Source organism: Dreissena polymorpha, chromosome 2 (genome assembly GCF_020536995.1).
Source record: "Dreissena polymorpha isolate Duluth1 chromosome 2, UMN_Dpol_1.0, whole genome shotgun sequence".
Taxonomy (NCBI): Eukaryota; Metazoa; Mollusca; class Bivalvia; order Myida; family Dreissenidae; genus Dreissena; species Dreissena polymorpha.
In genome coordinates this window covers 114856587-114875089 of record NC_068356.1, presented here as the reverse complement: position 1 = coordinate 114875089, position 18503 = coordinate 114856587, and the positions used below count along the sequence as shown (strand labels likewise).

General features: G+C 35.0%; 1 protein-coding gene across 2 annotated transcripts in view; it reads left to right on the top strand.

Moving 5' to 3' along the window:
- LOC127868551 (E3 ubiquitin-protein ligase SMURF2-like) overlaps positions 1-18503 on the top strand; it is a 65485-nt gene that overhangs the window by 22808 nt on the left and 24174 nt on the right. For both annotated transcript variants that reach the window (XM_052410407.1, XM_052410406.1), the window contains exon 5: positions 9537-9714. In XM_052410407.1, the coding sequence (XP_052266367.1) occupies positions 9537-9714 (178 nt within the window). The remainder of the gene's footprint in view (positions 1-9536; positions 9715-18503) is intronic.

Below are 18503 nucleotides of genomic sequence, written 5' to 3'. Positions count from 1 at the left end.
GGTTTCCGGATGATAACTCAAGAACGCTTACGCCTAGGATCATGAAACTTAATAGAAACATTCATCATGACTCGCAGATGACCCCTATTGATTTTCAGGTCACTAGGTCAAAGGTCAAATTCACAGTGACCCTACATAGTAAAACGGTTTCCGGATGATAACTCAAGAACGCTTACGCCTAGGATCATGAAACTTCATAGGTAGATTGATCATGACTGGCAGATGACCCCTATTGATTTTCATGTCACTAGGTCAAAGGTCAAGGTCACAGTGACTCGAAACAAAAAAATGGTGTCCGGATGATTACTCAAGAACGCTTACGCCTAGGATCATGAAACTTCATAGGTACATTGATCATGACTCGCAGATGACCCCTTTTGATTTTCAGGTCACTAGGTCAAAGGTGAAGGTCACAGTGACTCGAAACAGAAAAATGGTTTCTGGATGATAACTCAAGAACGCTTACACCAAGTCTTATGAAACTTCATAGGTACATTGCAGTGCTTTCCACAGGATTTTTGTCAGGCGCCTCGGGGCTAATAGGGGTGGTTTGGGAGTGGTGTCCCCTCCAGATGTTGATTTTTATTTTAATTTAACGTGTCAATTCACGTTCTGTGGTGCATTATAACTCAAAGAAAACAGAGTCAAAAGACATCATTTGGTGAGCTATGACTCTTCAAGAAAATAACCCTGTCATTTAAATATATATATATATATATATTTTTATATTGTTTAATTGTTTTAAAACTTTCCCGCACAGATAGTAAAATCCCGACTCAAACGATTTCCCAATACATCCATTTCAACCCTACTCTATTACTGTATACTTACTACTTTTCAAGTTTCTATTTATAACCCGATAATCCCGTTTATTCCGTTTTTATAAATCACTTTCTGGTAAATATGTACGCTAAAAGCTCTCAATTATTTCTTTAATACAAACCTTGCCCTTTTTTTTATAGTATCAAATAAATTTTAAGTTACTATTTATAGATTTGATGAAATATTGCCTCTTAACATGCATCAATCCCCTGACGTGTTGTGTGCTTGTTAAAATGCTCAATACACGCACAATACACATGACGCGACGTTGTACATGCTGCATAATTTTTTGCGCTCTTTTTAATTGAGAAAAAGCTTAGACACAAAATAAATTTGCACTGCTAATTTGAAGCAAGAATATTTTTTACGTTGCGGTAACATTTACATTCGGAAGTGTGTTTCAGATTAAAAACGCGTTAACATCGACTTACTGGAATGGGTTTCGGATTACAAATTTAATTATTCCCATTTGAGATTTCGACAAATATTAACAGTTGAGTTATGAATTCAACGATAATTTGTTTAAACACTTCACGAGTCAAATAAATGTTTTGACGGAATTATGCATGAAATTCACATTGTCCACGAGGATTACGGCCGGTTGCCATCATCAGTCTTCTAAGTATCGATTATCGGACAAAACATTTACAACTGTGCGTAATTAATTCAACGAAAATTTGTTAAAGTGCATTTCGTGTCGAATAAATGTCAGAAAAACGAGGTGAATCAGTTCTATAAATGGACATGATGAAATATACATGTACTGGAATAAAATTGTTATCGCATAATTGCAACCGGGAGTTATTTGCACAACTTACTCGCTCTAAGTAATTAATTGTTTACCACTTGCAATTAATTTCTCGTATTAATTTTGAGTCATAGGTAACACTTGTTTACAGTAAAAAGGTGTGATGATGATGCCCGAAACCGTCTTTAATGTAATGTACTGTACTAGTTACCGGTTTTATATTACGTAAATGGTATAACTTCTTGCTAATCAAGCTGCGATAAACTCTTACTTCGTGACCGACGTCAATCAAAAATAATGGTCGATAGTTAACCCCACCCTCATAAGCTTTCGCATAACCGATTGGACGATGAACATCACAGTTTGACGACTGGAAAGTTATCTGATACATCCTTGTCAGCATTTAAATGAGTAATGTGGCTAGAATAATCGATACGCGCGTCTTATCAGTGGATTACCCATAACCCCATGTGGTGTTTATGGCGATTACTTGTGAAAGTAGGTACCGAGCGAGTGCTCTTTTAAAACAGGGAATATTGATACACTGATAGAGAAACCTTGATTGTTTTTGACAACCTTCACTTTCTTTTACTGAAAAATACACTGATCGGAAAACTTCAAGCGCCCCGGGGACTCTGATTTCGAAATTCAAGCGCCCTGGCGAGGGATCGTTAAATCGCCTATTGAAAGCCCTGGTACATTGATCATGACTGGCAAATGACCCCTATTGATGTTCAGGTCACTAGGTCAAAGGTCAAGGTCACAGTGACGCGAAATAGTAAAATGGTTTCCGGATGATAACTCAAGTATGCTTACACCTAGGATCATGAAACTTCATAGGTACATTGGTCATGACTGGCAGATGACACCTATTAATTTTCAGGTCACTAGGTCAAAGGTCAAGGTCACAGTGACAAAAAACATATTCACACAATGGCTGCCACTACAACTGACAGCATATGGGAGGCATGCGTGTTTTACTTACAGCCCTTGTTTATTTCTTATTTGTAAGCTGATGCAATGGTTACTGACAACAAATATTCGCTACTTTTCGATGATCTCATAGTCAATAAAACTTTTCTATATCCGCCATTTTGAAATATTTCAATTGATCAAAAAGCAAAGAAAAGCAGTGCAATAGCATACTATAAAGCAATATGTTAACCAAATTATATATTGATTACATATGTGCAAGGTAACAGGTTTTCATTCTTCTGCAGTAAAAAAATATGCACATTTTATTTCATGTGAAAAAAACACGTACATTTTTCAGACTGTCGTTTTCAGATACAGTATTTTTTGAAGTTGTTTATAAAAACAATAGGGTGATGAATACAATGCGGTGATACAGATGGTCCGGTTTATGATATTTCCGATTGTATTCACCAGAAATTGCAACTAGTAAGACTATTAAAAAGTAAAATTAGTTAGGACTGGGCTCTGCCCTTTATCCATGTTGGGGACCCTGACCCCCATCCTAATTTTCCAGATTCTGGGGACAAATGACACCACTGTTGACAGAGAATATTCTGCACCATGCATTGATTTAATATAATATTCATTTTGTGTTGAGCACTTTAAACCTGAACATAATTAAATGCATTTCTTAAAAAAAAAGTTACATAAATGTAATTTATTTTTTTATGCCTTATGCCATTATTAAAACAAATTATTTTCAGTGGCCTAGGGATTTTTATCTGATTGAGAATTATTAAGGTTGTTAACTTGAAAGTAAGGGTGTGACTTGATTTTTTAAAATATATTTAGTTATTATTAGGGAAATTGAAAAATACAGAAAGTGCATCCCAAAATGGAGGCTGACAGGGAAAAAGACAATTGAAAGAAAGTAAATGACAACATTTTACCATTGCCTTTATTGATTTCCTGCATTCAGTGTATCATTTGTAGATCTTTTTTTTTGTTAGAACAAAGTCTTGCAAAATCTCAGCAACATTAATCACTGCAAGAGCAGTAATTCATGATAGATTTATTTTGCTGAAACAAGAGTTAACTCCCTTACCATGCACATTTTGTATTCTGTATAAATCCAATTGACCCTAAAGTTTACTTAGTTCATACACAATTTTAACTACGAGGTTCTTCAGCAGTAATTAGAGTATTTCCACCTTCTTGTACAGACATATTTGCTTTCATTTTGTTATAGGATAAAAGCTCATAGAAAATCATGTGTTATTGCATTGTATGATTGTGAAGCCAATATTGTATTTTCTAGTAAATGGAAAGATGAAAACAATCACTGTCAGCATGTTGTTGAATCTGTATGTTAGTTGTTGGATTTTACTTGTCATACAAACTGAACATTATTGTTTTTGCTTTCTTTTAACTTGCTAATTTAAGTATAATTATTTGTATAAGTGAAAACTAATGTGTTGAACATTAAATGAAATGACACTGTTAAGCAGGTCCATATAAATACCTGAATCCATCACATAATGTTTGTCATGAAACTGGGTGGAAAATTGAAAGATTTGTGAGTCTGTAGTAGCTGTGTGGTTATGGTTTGTAGTTGCTCTAACAGCAAATCTGTCTCATTACATTAGCTTGGGCGTGTGATTTGTGAAGCATGCTGAAACATAATAAGACATTCTGACTTGATAGAAATACATTTTAAAAATCCACTAAGGTTATCTATTAATGTTAATAAAAGGATGTTTTAGTCTGCAATATGTATCCTGAATATTTAACAACAAAGTATATAGAGAAATGTGTGTTTTACTTGAATTGGTAAATTTGTATTATAATTATGTCAGAAACTAAACTTTTGTTTTTCTAAGATTTAATTTTCATAAATTCAGAAAAGGTTGATTTGGTACGTGTACTTCATTAGCCTGTTTGACCTGCCCTTGACCTACATGTAACCCACATCATACAGCCTCTAAGGCACCAAACTACACAATATTTTAAAAACATATCCTTGTTAAACATAAATTATAATGTAATAGAAACTTTCCCTATTAAGCATGAAATTTGGGGTAATATCTATATTTGGGGGATAGTTATGTCTCAAAAGTTGTGGAAAAGTGAAACACTCATTATCACTCAATTTTATAGAGTTTAAAGAATTACTGCATATTTACTTAATGCAAAAACATTTTTAATCAAAGAAATATGACACATATCTGAAAAACAAAGTTTTTCGCCAAATAGGGCTGTTGCAGTTATTTCATTAGAAGAAAACAAACAAGTCCTTAAAAGTTATCAATGTCTGTAAAAAAAATAAAAGAAATGTTAGGTGAGTTTGAAAATACATAAAAAATGGTTGGTATTAGCAGGGCTCAACATTAACGGTTGTCCTATTGCCCCTGGCAAGTAAAAGTTGGGTCCGGGCAAGTTATTTTATAATCTAGTTGTTCGCCCGGAAAAGTGTAAAAAGAACAAAGAGCATTTAATTTAGACTTTAATTAAACTTTAATTGCTGTAACCATTTTGTGTAATGTTAAAAAATAACAAAGGTTTTACGGTGTATCATTTTGGTTTTATTAAAAAATATGAGGTTTACAGTTGATGTGATATTGCATGTTTGGGCAAGTGGCTTTACGTTCAGGGCAAGTAGATTTTCTAAGTACTTGCCCGGTAGGGCAAGTTGGTTAATGTTGAGCCCTGTATTAGATGTGATGTTGTCTCCCATGATGTGCCTTTTATTGTGCATAAACTGGGATTACATATTTTTAATGCAGAATTATTTCACACATTATTATGCCCCCCTTCGAAGAAGAGGGGGTATATTGTTTTGCACATGTCGTTCTGTCCGTCAGTCGGTCGGTCTGTCGGTCCGTCCACCAGATGGTTTCCAGATGATAACTCAAGAAAGCTTAGGCCTAGGATCATGAAACTTCATAGGTACATTGATCATGACTGGCAGATGACCCTTATTGATTTTCAGGTCGCTAGGTCAAAGGTCAAGGTCACAGTGACTCGAAATAGTAAAATGGTTTCCGGATAATAACTCAAGAATGCTTACGCCTAGGATCATGAAACTTCATAGGTAGATTGATCATGACTGGCAAATGACCCCTATTGATTTTTAGCTCACTAGGTCAAAGGTCTAGGTCACATTGACAAAAAACTATTCACACAATGGCTGCCACTACAACTGACAGCCCATATGGGGGGCATGAATGTTTTACAAACAGCCCTTGTTGTATGTCTGTTTTTATAGTTAATGAATGTGAATCCTTGATAAGTTTCAGTGTAGTCAGTTGGCAGGATTGAAGAATTTACTTCATAAGATCATGCAGGTGGATTTCAATAAAACATGTATGCAATGGGAACAGAATTTTGGCCTTTATTTGATTTTGACGTTTATAAAGCAAGTATTGTTTGATTCTGAAAATGTCTTATTGTTTTGTTAAATATCAGTGAATGCCATGTAATACAAAAGTTTCTGTTATATCTTTTTTTCCTAGCTGTATTCAGTTTAAAGGTTTAAAAGGGAATATATGTTACATATGCTTACATAACTAACTGCTATTGAATTAATGGTAATAGATCTAATAGATCTAATTGGACAAGTTGTCAGTCTGAGTATCTTTATGTGTCGAGATCACTTGACGAAAGCTGTTATAGCAGGCATTATTATGATAAGGTGTACAATTTTACCCTCATAAGACTATGTGTACCACATATTTTCATCAAAATAAGACATTTGCCTTGTGTAAAACCTATCTCCTCCCTAACTACAAGGTCAATGTCACATGTCAAAGATAAAATTTGACCATACAACAGCTTGTTCAGACTTTAACTTCTGATTTATCATGCAATTTTATAATAATAAGCCACAAATTACCACCACAAGGAGGCTGTGTAATGCAGGTTTCATGGGTTTTCTACCTCATATTACAAGGTCACACTTAGAGGTCTAATTTTGCCATTTAACACCTTCTTCGGACAGTAAATTCTACATTCATCATGCAATATTAAAATAACTTCCCACAAAAATACCACCATGAGAAGAAAATGTGTTACTTGCTAAGTCCATCTCCATACCTGAAAGTTCAAGGTCAAATGCAAAGGTTTCAGTTGTAACTTGTGCATAAAACTTCATGTATGAACTGCCATCTCATCAGACGTCATGAATTTGTTATTATTATGTAAGAAATTTTCACCATGTTGAGGCTTTGTGTAATAAGTAACATACATCTCTGTACCTCAAAGGTCAAGGTCAATTGCCAAGGTTAAAATTTTTGTTTGAAACAGCTTGTCCAGACTATAAGTTTTTAATAATTTGTCAATAATGGTCACCAGGTAAGCAAAGTGTATCTCAGTAAGGGCAAAGTTTAAGGTTGCAATTAAGGAAAAAGGTCAAACATGGGGCCATACTTAAAAATTCTTTTATTTGGCATAACCTGACCGACCCACTAAAATCGGCCCGACTGAATTTTTTTTGTTACTTTCCAAAAAAAAAATTTTTTTGCTTGCCGAAACTTCTTTCCGCTAAATTTGTCCTGTCCGCTTTTTATCCTTTCCGGTTTTTTGGGTCATTTAATTGAATGCTCTTTCAAGGGTATCTAGAATAGCAATGAACAAAACACGTACCAGTATTTATTTGAGTCGCCTATTTATTTGACATATGCATATGCGATTAATTAGACTTTAAATACAATTAAACCCCTCTTGTTTTTTTCGTATTCCTTTAATTAAAATACGCTGCTGTTGTTAAGGATAGTTTGGGAGTAAAAAAAAAACAATCAATTAATTATCACCGTTCAATTAAATTCGGCATTCGGCAGGATGTGTAATATTATCGCCATGTAACTAATTAATTAATTATCACTCTTAAATTCAGATCGGTAAATATTCGATAGAAAGATAAAAAGTGGTCAGTTTAGAAATATTTATTGACGGGTATTGTCACGTTTTTGTTTCATTTGATTATCTCTTTATACAACCGGTCGCTATTTTGGAGGCAGACGGCGATATTAAATGTGTATTCAATTAAACAACATCTACGCATGAATGACCCAATATTATCCGATAGCTCCACCCGTTCTCACGTTTCATTCGACAACATCATGTCATGTGTAAGCGAGCTCAATGCTGATTCGCCAGCTACCATGTGCACTTCATTAACAATAAGGTCAAGCAATGTCTAATAGGGTACAGACCGGGTTTCGTTAACTGTTCGAATTGCAAACACTTTCATTGAAACAAAGAGACAAATATAGAAAACCAGTCCGGATTTAAAAGGGCGGATGTTTTCAGGGAAATTTTACTAGATTTTCGCATTTTCGCAATTTAGATTTTTCTTGAGCCAAATTTTCAATAGTTTTGCAAATGACTCAAATGGCGAATGGCAGCGGGAGCATTGCGAAAAAGTTATTATTGGAATAAATGCTCACTACTACAGGGCTCGCGCTGTCATTCGGCATTTGCGAAAGTAAAGCAAATTTGGCTCTATAAAAATATAATTTGCGAATATGCTTAAATCTTGTTAAATTTCATTGAAAACATCTGCCATTTTATTCAGAAGTGTTTTTTTTTAACTATTTTTCTCCTTGTTTCCATGAACAATTTGAAGCGCATATGGTAGCGGGCCAATCACCATTGAGTTCGCTATCGGGTAATATTGGGTTATTCATGCGCAGATAATGGAATACACAGTTGATATTGTCATCTGCCTACAATATAACGGCCGATGGCAAAAGTCGTATAAAAAATAAGTAAATGAAAAGAAGCTCTTTATAGAAAAAATACACGTGCGGTGATACAGACGGTGCAGAAAAATCTTTACCAATTTTCTTTCATGAGGCAGAAGACTTGGAGCTTTATTTAATAATTACCTTTCAGTTTGATATATGTCGGAGTTCAATGTCAGAAAAAAAATACCTACCTACCGACCCACCCAAATTTCCCTGGGTCGGGTTAGGCCAAACAAACAATTTTTTAAGGATGGCCTGGGCATTGTTCGGCATGATCCATAATTTCAAGCATTATTGGCAATGAGCTTTGCATGTTGCACACAGGCATTACTACATTATTTTGTATCACTATCTACGTGTTATGTCATAAGTTTTGTTTAAAAAAGAAATCGAGAATACAATAAGCTTTTGATATTGTATGCATACAGATTTGTTATTTAATATCTTATTCAATATTGAGACATTATAGTAGGGTAGCTAAAACATTCTTTTACTAACATGAGTTTTAATACTGGCCCATGTAAATCTGAAGTTTTCCTACCATGTTGATACATTAACTTGTTGCTAGTTTAACAGGCATGTAGGCTTAAATTGAATACCTGTAGTCTGACACTCTCCATTCAACCTAGGAAAATACAGCTCATATGAGGAAAAGCATATTTGAAAGCAAATTGGACAGATACTAATCTGATTTAATTTTGTGTTCTGGCAATTACAGATGGATTGGGGTCACAATTTTACATAATGAAATAGTGACAAGATATTCATCTGTTAAATTTTTAATCCACCAATAGTGGGCGGAAAGGATATAAATTTACTGTTGTCAAGGCTGTAGTTGAATTGTGGTTTACATTTTTATAACAGGGGTTTCATTTACTGCATCTACTCAGAGCTTGCTTTGTCCTAGCAGCATTGTGCAAATTGACAAACATGTGGTGTGGATTACAGATGTAATATTCAATGAAAAACATCTGCAGTTTGTACAATTTTATGATTTAAATAGTAGCAAAACGGTTCAACTACGAGGTTGTGTGTTGGATATGTGCAAGGACACAATTTATCTATTCACACTTATCTCGGCTTTATAGTGGCGGGCTCCAACCCTCCTCATAGAATGTCAGTGTGTGTGCATATGCCCTCACGTGCGTCACGTGCACGCTCACTGTCCTGCTCTCCTGCTCCCAGATCCGTGCAGTCGTGTACGCAGATACCAGGCGGCACGAAGCCATGCCGCTCACTGGCACCCTCTCGAGCATCAACGCCATCACGTCGACCTGGGACTCCAAATTGTAAATTCTCTGTTACAGTCCAGCGGCTGGATCTGCAGAGGAACAATGCAGATGACACTGAGCCGGTGCGGGGTCAGATCGTGATCAGTCTGATCTCCCGGGACAGGGGCAACTCCGGTACGAGCCCAGTTGTCACCACCTCCTCACAGATCACCAACAGCTCACCACCAAGTGAACCTGATGAGCTGCCTGAAGGGTGAGTTGTTGTGCGCTCTTGTAATCTTTTTTATGTGTGGGTATATGGGTGTTATGTTGTTGGCGAGAATATTAATTCTTTTGTAGATATTTTTCTTTCGTCTTTTGAATTCAAAAGTCTCATTTTATTCTTTATTTTTGTATAACCTTAGGCCTATACTTGTTACAGTGCCTATGAAAGATAAGAATTTCTGGAATAACTTAAAGAAATAACAATTTTTTTTATGTAACAGTTTATTCATTTAAGCATTTCCTTATTTCATTACCGTAGGTTTCCACGTATAGCGCGCAGTGTTTTACCTCCAAAATTCAAATTAAAAAGCTGGTGCGTGCTATACATTGATACAACACTATCCTGGCTGCTAAATTGGTAAAAAATATGTTGTGTAATCGTAAATAATAAAAATGGCCACCATGTTTTTTTCCAGAAAACTACCACCCTATAATCAGGGCTAGCGCTGTCGTTTGCCACTTGAGCCATATGCGAAAATATTGAGAATTTGGCTCAAGAAAAATCTGATTTTCGAAAATACTAAAATCTCGTAAAATTTCATTGAAAACAGCAGCCATTTTAACCCGAAACTGGTTTTCTATATTTTTATGTCCCCCACTATAGTAGTGGGGGACATATTGTTTTTGCCCTGTCCAATGGTTGGTCTGTTGGTTGGTCTGTTTGCGCCAACTTTAACATTTTGCAATAACTTTTGCTATATTGAATATAGCAACTTGATATTTGGCATGCATGTGTATCTCATGGAGCTGCACATTTTGAGTGGTGAAAGGTCAAGGTCAAGGTCATCCTTCAAGGTCAGAGGTCAAATATATGTGGCCAAAATCGCTCATTTTATGAATACTTTTGCAATATTGAAGATAGCAACTTGATATTTGGCAGGCATTTGTATCTCATGGAGCTGCACATTATGAGTGGTGAAAGGTCAAGGTCAAGGTCATCCTTCAAGGTCAGAGGTCAAATATATGTGGCCAAAATCACTTATTTTATAAATACTTTTGCATTATTGAAGATAGCAACTTGATATTTGGCATGCATGTGCATCTCATGGAGCTGCACATTTTGAGTGGTGAAAGGTCAAGGTCAAGGTCATCCTTCAAGGTCAGAGGTCAAATATATGTGGCCCAAATCGCTTATTTTATGAATACTTTTGCAATATTGAAGATAGCAACTTGATATTTGGCATGCATGTGTATCTCATGGAGCTGCACATTTTGAGTGGTGAAAGGTCAAGGTCATCCTTCACAAGGTCAAGGCCATCCTTCAAGGTCAAACGTCATATAGGGGGACATTGTGTTTCACAAACGCATCTTGTTCTCTTTGTTTCAATGAAAGTATTCGCAATTTGAACAGTGAACGAAAACCGGTCTGCACCTGTATCGAACCATCACTTGATCTTATTGTTATTGAAGTGCACATGGTAGCTGGCCAATCAAAACTGAGCTCGCTTACACATGAAATGACGTTGTTGAATGAAACGTAAAAATGGGTGGAGCTATGAATACACAGTTAATATTGTCGTCTGCAAACAAAATAGTGGCCGGTCGCAAATGTCGTATTATAAGATTAAAAATGAAAATAAGCGTGACAATAAATTAATTATGTCCAAGCTGACTATCGATCTAAATTAAAGAGTGATAATTAAATAATTAGTTCTTTGTCGTCGATGTAACAACTTTCTGCCGATTTTCAATTGAAATAAAAAGGTGATAATTAATTAATTTGATCGTTTTACTCACACACTATGCTAACTAACAGCGGCGTATTTTAATCAAAGGAAAACGTGAAAAAACACGCGCGGTTTAATTTAAGTATAGTATAATCGTACAGACTGAGGGGCCATTGTCGAAACAACAAGAAGTCGCTACTGGTAGATATGAATGCGGTAGAAGAAGTTTTGGTCGAAAATAAAGTTGTTTGAATAAACTTGCGGACATTTCTATGTTTGTGTTTTTACACTTCTTTATCGATGAATTCCGATGGGGATTGTTGTCGACAGTCCGGAGAGCAGGCAAGGGTAGGTGCCATCAAGGTCTTTGTTGCGGGTAACAGTAGGTGAAAGGGGGTCATTTTTCACTTTGTAATTGGCAGATGTTATTGAGTAATATGTGCCATGACTTGTTAAGACGCTAATTGACATTTAAGACACTAATTGACCCTTGAGAACGTGAAGATACGCAATTGCATTTTGTGAGTATAAATATTGAACGTTCAACAGTGGTGTACTTCAACAACTGTATCCCTGTCTCCCATGCGACATTCAAATATACCGGTAATGCCCATGCTTTCCCCGTGGAAAAATCGCACGATGTACACTAATTCTTATTTTCTCACGTTTTTCACGAAATGCACGTGAACTGTTAATCTTTTGCTAGAAAATTACAAAATTGTCAGAAAAGTATAGTGCTATGCAACCCATGCTCCTAATCATAATGACGCTTCATATTTTGAATGCTTAATTAAGCTTTCCAATGCCCCGGATTATTGGATTGTGCAATAGTAATATGGCGGCCATTTTCGGTCCGATTTGGTGGTTTTATTGTCTTGAAATATTTTTTCTCCATTTTTGCATTTAAAAACAGCCTGCGCACTATACACGGAAGCGCGCTATACGTGGAAACCTACGGTATTTAAGTTTTTATATTTTAGCATTTCTTTATTTCTTTTTTAAACTGACTGTAATTGATGTTGATCTGAATGTAACTCTGTACCTGAAAGCACTACATAAATTGTAAGCAATCACAAGAAGCTTGGCATATTGTATTGTCATCAATCTTAAGTGTTCCGTGGTTGGGTTGGCACTTATATTTTATGCTGCTGCTGTCACATATCGCATTTTGTTATTCAAAATAGTTCACGTAAGATGATATACAGTCAAAAAAAGTGATATAATTAATTGTGTGGGCAACAATTGATGAATTACCAATAGTGATTTCCCTGTAAGGAAACACAACATCCAAGAGTGATGTTGGCTATACTTGATAATTAATATGAATAAAGTAATTTCTGCATCTTCATCACCATTAGCTGCATGTGCATGTGTGTTGTATGTTGTAATGAAAGAATTCATAATGTGGGAACGACATATATTCCCACAGACAGTGCCAAGAACGACATGTTATCCTATAATCATGAGACAGAAAATAACAATACAAATACACCATTGATTGATACAGTTCTTGTATTGCGAAAATACTGTTGGAGTAGGCTTAATTTGCTGCTAAAAGGCATTGGCATGGGTTTATTGTCTCAGTAGTTTTTAACAAGGCCATGTAAAATAATTTAATGTAGGTATTTTCCTGTTGTTGAATTATTTTATTTCTAGCTTCAAAAGATTTTTTTTTAAAACATACATAATTCCGATGATAATCATGGAATCATGGCAAACAAATTTAAACAAATGAAATGACATAGTCACAGTTCTGTTTATTATGACCCTTATAAAAAGCAGGGGTATATTGCTTTGCTCATGTCTGTGGGTTGGATAGTGTGTTTTTCTGATGACCATTCCATTTAGGCGCAATATTAATAATACACTTTTACCTTCAATTATGCAAATTGGTATGATGATTTCTTGAAATAATGGCAAGACTCAAATCTTCAGGTCAACAGGTCAAAGGTTAAGGGGGGGGCGGGGATGACATGAAATGCAGACTTCTGTGTTTGCAATTTATATCTAGAGTATGCTTTGACATACAATGATGCAAATTGGTTGGAATGGAAGACATGGAGGACATGTATGATGTATTGATTTTTGGGCCAGCAGTTTTCATAATGCTTTAAGCTTGTATCATATAAATAATAATAATTTATATGATACTAGCTTAAAGCATTATGTAAACTGCTGTGCGTATAAGTAATGAAGGAAGACCTCTTTTGACTTTCATATAAACAAGTCAAGATTCAAGGTCATGTACAATCAAAATGTATTCTTGTAAACAATGCACATATTGACTTTTTGCTTCTTTTACAAACTTCTCTGTAAATCTCAAGAAACCTATAATTTCACTTTAAATGTCACTGAACTATTCATGCACCATTTCAAAACATTTAATTTCATTTACTTTAGCATTAGGATCATGATTAAGCCTCCTTTAGTTGTCAAGAAATGCAGTGTTCTGGCTGATAAGCCTATCTTGCAGATTGTTTACCTGTCATAAACAAGGTGCCTTTATATCATTATTATCTTTACTGGCTGGTTTATGTTGTCATGAAATTTCACATAAAATTACATGTTGCGTGCCTTATCTGTAATCCCAATTTATAAAATTAGCAAGTAAATACTGTGTACAATTGCGAACAGAATGTTAAGTGGTGAAATGAATTTATTCATGTGCATGTAAATTAAGAAAAAAAATAAAGGTAAATTGGCAAAGTGTGGGTGTGATAGGTTGATAACAGTTTGTTCATGATTTAGGATACATTATAAAATCTCTGCACATTTGCTCTCACATTTAACAAAGCCTTAAGTACCTTTAGGGACCTTGAAAAGCTGATGTATTGCTGATGAATTTCTTCAACAAATGTTGAATACACACACTTGTTTTGGTGTAGTCCTGCTGACAAACTGAACATTGAATACTTGCCAGTGTTCATTTTATTTTATTTTTACTTTTTTTTGTCCAATTATGATGACAAGATTATGGTTTATATTCAGAGGTGTCAATTTTCAGGATTATTCCTGAATTCAGGATTTAAGCCCTCAAGGAAAACTTTTGATATTGATATAAATTAGAGGATTGTTTTGGTTATGTTAAGCATTCTTGTCACAAAATGTCACTCTTAAACACAAATTATTGACCTTTGGCATATTGTTTACAAAGGAAACATAATTTAATGAATCATTAAAACTCTTTAGACTCTGGCCCCCTATAATTCTAGGATGATTTTCAGGATTTTAGGTTTCTGCAAATTGACACCCCTGATATTAAAGGTAAAATGTAGCAAACAAGGTGAATATTGAGCTATGCAACATCAAGTTTTCTTTTAGAAATGTAATCAGGAGACACTGTGTCTGTCCTGTGTTGGCAAATAGTTCATTTGATATGAATACTGAGCTAATAACACTGCAACATGTAATATACATAGGTGCAGGCATGCAGGGGGTTTTCTGCCTATTTTGGGAAAAGGAGTCTGACCAAATTGGGAATTTTTTATCAACAAAATTGGCCATTTTGGGAATTTTTGCTTCAATGAAACAGCTCATTTGGGAAAAAAATGTGAATTTATCATGCTTAAATAATTCAGTGGTTTAACAAATAAAATTGTTTTTATTTGTTATTTGTCTTCTTTATATAAACAGATGCAATATTGGGCATGTTCAACGTTTATTCAAGTACTGCAGTTTTGTTTTTCAGTTACAGTTACACTCTGAGATAAGAACTGAACAGTCAAACCTTATAGCACATATTTTTGACCAAAACAAACACTGGTTAGTCACACAAGTTATAAGACACTTCATTCTTAAAAAAAAAAAAATTTTTTTTTTTTTTGGAAATTGGGATTTTTTTTTATAATTCCGGTTTGGGATCGGGTCCATTTGCTTTGGAAGTGCCTCCGTTTTCCGGAGGAGCAGACAGTTCTGAAAAACCCCTGGCATTGTTTCTCATGATATGAAGTTCTGTATGTGCGATGTTAACTTAAAAACATTAAACATTTCACCTGTCAGTCCCTCTTTTCAAATTAGACATTCAATAACATGATAAGAATCTGAAGATGTTCACTTACACTACACTGTAACTCCAATATAGTGCGGTCTGTTATAACGCTGTGTCCAATATAACGCGGGGGTTGCTTGGATCCCAATTTTTCTCCAACCTTCCATTTCTGATTCAATCCATGTTATGCAACTTCATGTTTATTCAGATAATACAAAGAAGGCGGCGATCACAGCTTGATTGCTTTATCTGTCCGTTTAACTGATTTTAATGGATTAGAGGTTAAACGACACTTGGCAGCTAATTGGTGTTAATCTGTTGTGTAATGTCAATAAAGGTGTGAAAAACTCGCAAGTCAGTGTTTATGACATGTTTTCCCAATCAAAGCGGTTCGGTGCGCTCATTTCAAAAAGGTATGTGCAAGTGGAATAATTATCAAATTAAAGTTAATCAAAACGATTACCTGTTTATGTTTTATATTTATCGTGTATTGTATTTCATTGTATAAACTATGGCTGTGTAAGTGTTTTATCGTTTATTATATGCTATACATGCTTGATAAATAAAAAGATCTAAATAGTGTATGTTTAATGTTTCAGTATGTATACGAAAAATAAATTAAATAATCCTGACGATTTATTTACATGCTATCGCAGTGTAATTGTTAACAGAGATTCACTTTAATTTTTGCCTGTTATCAGAAAGTCCACAGGAAGCACTTTTTTACATGCTGCATATGACGCAATAAAACATTTCTTTGTACATGTATCGAATTGCATTTAATCCAAATTTGAATTCGCTCGTCCAATGAAAGCTGTGTCCCATAATGCACTGTACTATTTTTCTGAAAAAATGGCGTAGGCATATGGATTTGTTTATGAAATTTGTAAACATATTTCTCGTCATAAATGTTTAGGATTATTTTTTCGTACGTGATATGTAATTATATTGGATTATCGGATAAATGTGCACATTAGAAAAGCGGTATTTACTGTACATGTATATTGTTATCGTTCGATTCGGTTTATATGCATGTATTTGTGGATGACAACACAGCATGGCAATACATAGGACCTATATTATGGGCTATTCTTTACCTGTTTTTATAGCCCCCTGAAATAAATAAGCTCAAAACTTATTACACTGTCCGTTTATAACGCTGTTGCGTGGCTTGGACCCCATCATCCGCGTTATATTGGAGTTACAGTGTATTTAAATCTGACCTTAAGACTTGCAGGCATAGTTTCTTATCATATAAAGTGCATTTTCATCATCCTGCATTCACAATTATAGAAATTATCCCCCCCTTTTTCAACATAATTGCTAAAATTCTAATTGCCTATTAAATAATGTTGTGGTTGACCCTCAAGCTTGAAGATGTTGATGGATTATGTTTTTCATAACTGTGTATCAAAGTCTGTTCATTTAAATTAGTTATGTAAATTTTGAGGATATGTTTAGTGAAGTAACTTTTTTTTATCATAAATTGTTTATGCAAATGTTCGCTGTTAAAGAATATGAATATTTCGATGAACCATCAATAAGGCTAGTATTACATCTATCCGTATCCGCATCTGTATCCGCAAAATCATTATACAGACGCTATATTCCATTTATCCACATACGTCGAACATATCTTTCTTTTTTTGGGAAAAAAAAAATATGGATTTAACTTAAAATTATAATTGTGAATATTATGAAGGACAAGCTTGAATTTAAGTAGAAAATATGGTACAAATCATCATTCTGCCTGTAAAAGAATACAAATGGTAAATACCTGAAACATCTTCTAGTGCCTTGGCTATGCTTTTCCATACATTTGAAGTGAAATCAGAGTCCCAATATGCAGAACTGCGTTGGTTGTATAATTCCGGGTAATTTTCCACAAATTTGATTAGTTTTTCAGTTGATTTTTTAGATGACAGCTTCCCTCATTGTGCTAAATGCCGTCTGTATCTTGTTCGCATCCGCATTAGAATGCTCACTTGAGCGTTCTTTTGCGGACACCTTTTGCGCGTGCGGATATGCGGATGCGGATGAATGGAATAAGCGCAGTGCATTTCAACTGGTTCTATTTTTTTGCGGATGTGTGGATGCGGATACAGACAGATGGAATAGTAGCCTAAGTCTCATAACTGTGAGCTCCTCAATCTGATATGTATTTAAACATGGGTAGGTGGGTCTCTTTGAAGTGTTCAAAAAACATGTCCATGTAGCTAAAACTGACCATGTTCCAGCGGTATAGGTACACTACAATGATTGCTTATATATATATATATATATATATATATATATATATATATATATATATATATATATATATATATATATATATATATATATATATATATATATATATATTAAAGTATAAAATACATCATTCTATGTATGAGCACGCATGATCGAGTGGTCTAAGCATTTTACTTCAGGGGTCAGTTGTTTGAGCCCAGTTTAAGGTTACTTTTTATGCCCTCCTTCGAAGAAGAGGGGATATATTCTTTTGCTTATGTCGGTCCACCAGATGGTTTCCTGATGATAACTCAAGAACGCTTAGGCCTAGGATGATGAAACTTCATAGGTACATTGATCATGACGCGCAGATGACCCCTAATGATTTTGAGGTCACTTGGTCAAAGGTCAAAGTCACGGTGACCCGAAATAGTTAAATGGTTTCCGGATGATAACTATAGAATGCTTATGCTTAGGATCATGAAACTTCATAGATACATTGATCATGACTGGCAAATGACCCCTAATGATTTTCAGGTCACTCGGTCAAAGGTCAAGGTCACGGTGACCCGAAATAGTAAAATGGTTTCCGGATGATAACTAACGAATGCTTATGCCTAGAATCATGAAACTTCATAGATACATTGATCATGACTCGCAGATGACCCCAATTGATTTTCAGGTCACTAGGTCAAAGGTCAAGGTCACTGTGAGCCGAAATATTAAATGGTTTCTGGATGATAACTCAAGAATGCTTATGCCTAGGATCATGAAACTTCATAGGTACATTGATCATGACTCGCAGATGAACCCTATCGATTTTCAGGTCACTAGGTCAAAGGTCAAGGTCACGGTGACCGGAAAGAGTAAAATGGTTTCCGGATGATTACTAAA